At 36.9% G+C, this 1,494-nt stretch overlaps 1 protein-coding gene across 1 annotated transcript; it reads right to left on the reverse strand.

Annotated features, from left to right (window-relative positions):
• Window positions 1–234: 234 nt before the first annotated feature.
• Window positions 235–1,173, reverse strand: LOC141516957 (olfactory receptor 4P4-like). Its single transcript, XM_074227907.1, has one exon. The coding sequence runs from the start codon at window positions 1,171–1,173 to the stop codon at window positions 235–237; it is 939 nt and encodes a 312-aa protein (XP_074084008.1).
• Between the last annotated feature and the right edge of the window lie 321 nt (window positions 1,174–1,494).

Genomic DNA, 1,494 nt, shown 5'->3' on the forward strand with positions numbered 1-1,494 from the left:
TAATTTTGAGTAAGAAAATTGGAATTCAAATGCTGGTCCAGTTAATTGGTTGTCCTTCATTCCCTTGGGTAATCCTGACTTTCACTGGTAAGATTAATATAGTTGACTTGATGAACTTGGAAGTCTCTCATGCCAAAGTTTTATGAGTCCCAGATTAGCATCTCATAGACTTGTGTTGAATGAGTTGATATTCAGTCATTTCATTAGGTCCTTAGTGAAAGCCTCCAGCACCTTTTAGAACATTTGTTTTCTTCCCTTGAATATGTTTCTGCTCCACACTTTCTTCATAGCATTTTTCATTTCTGAATTCTTTAAAGTGTAGATCAGAGGATTGAACATGGGAGCAATGATTGTGTAACATAGAGCCAAAACTTTATCCTCTTGGTATGTGGTAGCTGGTCTAATATAAATGAAAAGTGAAGGGCCAAAGAACAGGACTACAACAGTGATATGGGAACCACATGTGGAAAGAGCTTTTTGTCGGCTCTCAGAAGAATGAGCCCGAAGTGTATATAATATCACAACATATGAAGCCATGAGGACCATGAAAACCACCAAGGCAATCATCCCAGAATTGGCTATTACTAAGAGACCAAAGCTGTGAGTATCAGTGCAGGCAAGTTTCAGCAATGGGTACATGTCACAGAAATAGTGATCAATCTCATTGGGGCCACAGAAAGGTAAGAGAACAGCCAGGACAATTTGTGCAAATGAATGCAGAAACCCTCCACCACAAGCAACCAAGACCAAAGCATTACATCTCTCCCTGCTCATGATTGCCATGTAGTGGAGAGGCTTGCAAATGGCCACATAGCGGTCATAGGCCATCCCCGTGAGTATGAAGACCTCCACCCCTCCAAAGAAGTGCACAGTGAAGAGCTGTATCAGACAATTAGCATAAGAAATAGTCTTCCTTTTAGCCAGCATGTCACTGATGAGTTTAGGGGTTACTGTAGAGGTATAGCAAACATCCACAAAGGACAAGTAAGTCAGAAAGAAATACATAGGTTGTTCAATGAGTGGACTGTATAGGATAGAGATCATGACAATGGAATTTCCCATCAAAATAGCCATATAACAAAATAAGAAAATGACAAAACACAGATTCTGAACCTGGTTATTCTGGGTAAGTCCCAAGAGAATAAATTCAGTGACATTATTTCTATTGTTCATCTTTTTATTTTAACATCAGTTGATCAATAGTTATCTGAAAAAAAATTATACAGCAACATCAGAAATGCTAAATAAGAATTATCAGTTACATGATGGAAAAAGTTTCATGAATATATTGTTGATGTATACTGAATGAGTGATTTGATGTATCACTTAAATATTCTATGTAAAGGGCATTTGAAGAGCTTTATCAAATAAAATTGATTTCTAATCATTTACCTCATGAGATCACAGAATGTTAGAGTTGGAAGGAATAACTAAAATTACATCAAATTCAAACCATAATTGAGGAAAGAATCAGATATGTTCTCAAATGATCTT

The sequence above is a fragment of the Macrotis lagotis genome, chromosome 3 (assembly GCF_037893015.1).
Source record: "Macrotis lagotis isolate mMagLag1 chromosome 3, bilby.v1.9.chrom.fasta, whole genome shotgun sequence".
Taxonomy (NCBI): Eukaryota; Metazoa; Chordata; class Mammalia; order Peramelemorphia; family Peramelidae; genus Macrotis; species Macrotis lagotis.

Excerpts from the sequence above, each read along its gene's own strand:
- LOC141516957 (XM_074227907.1), bottom strand. The coding sequence starts at position 1,173 with ATGAACAATAGAAATAATGTCACTGAATTTATTCTCTTGGGACTTACC.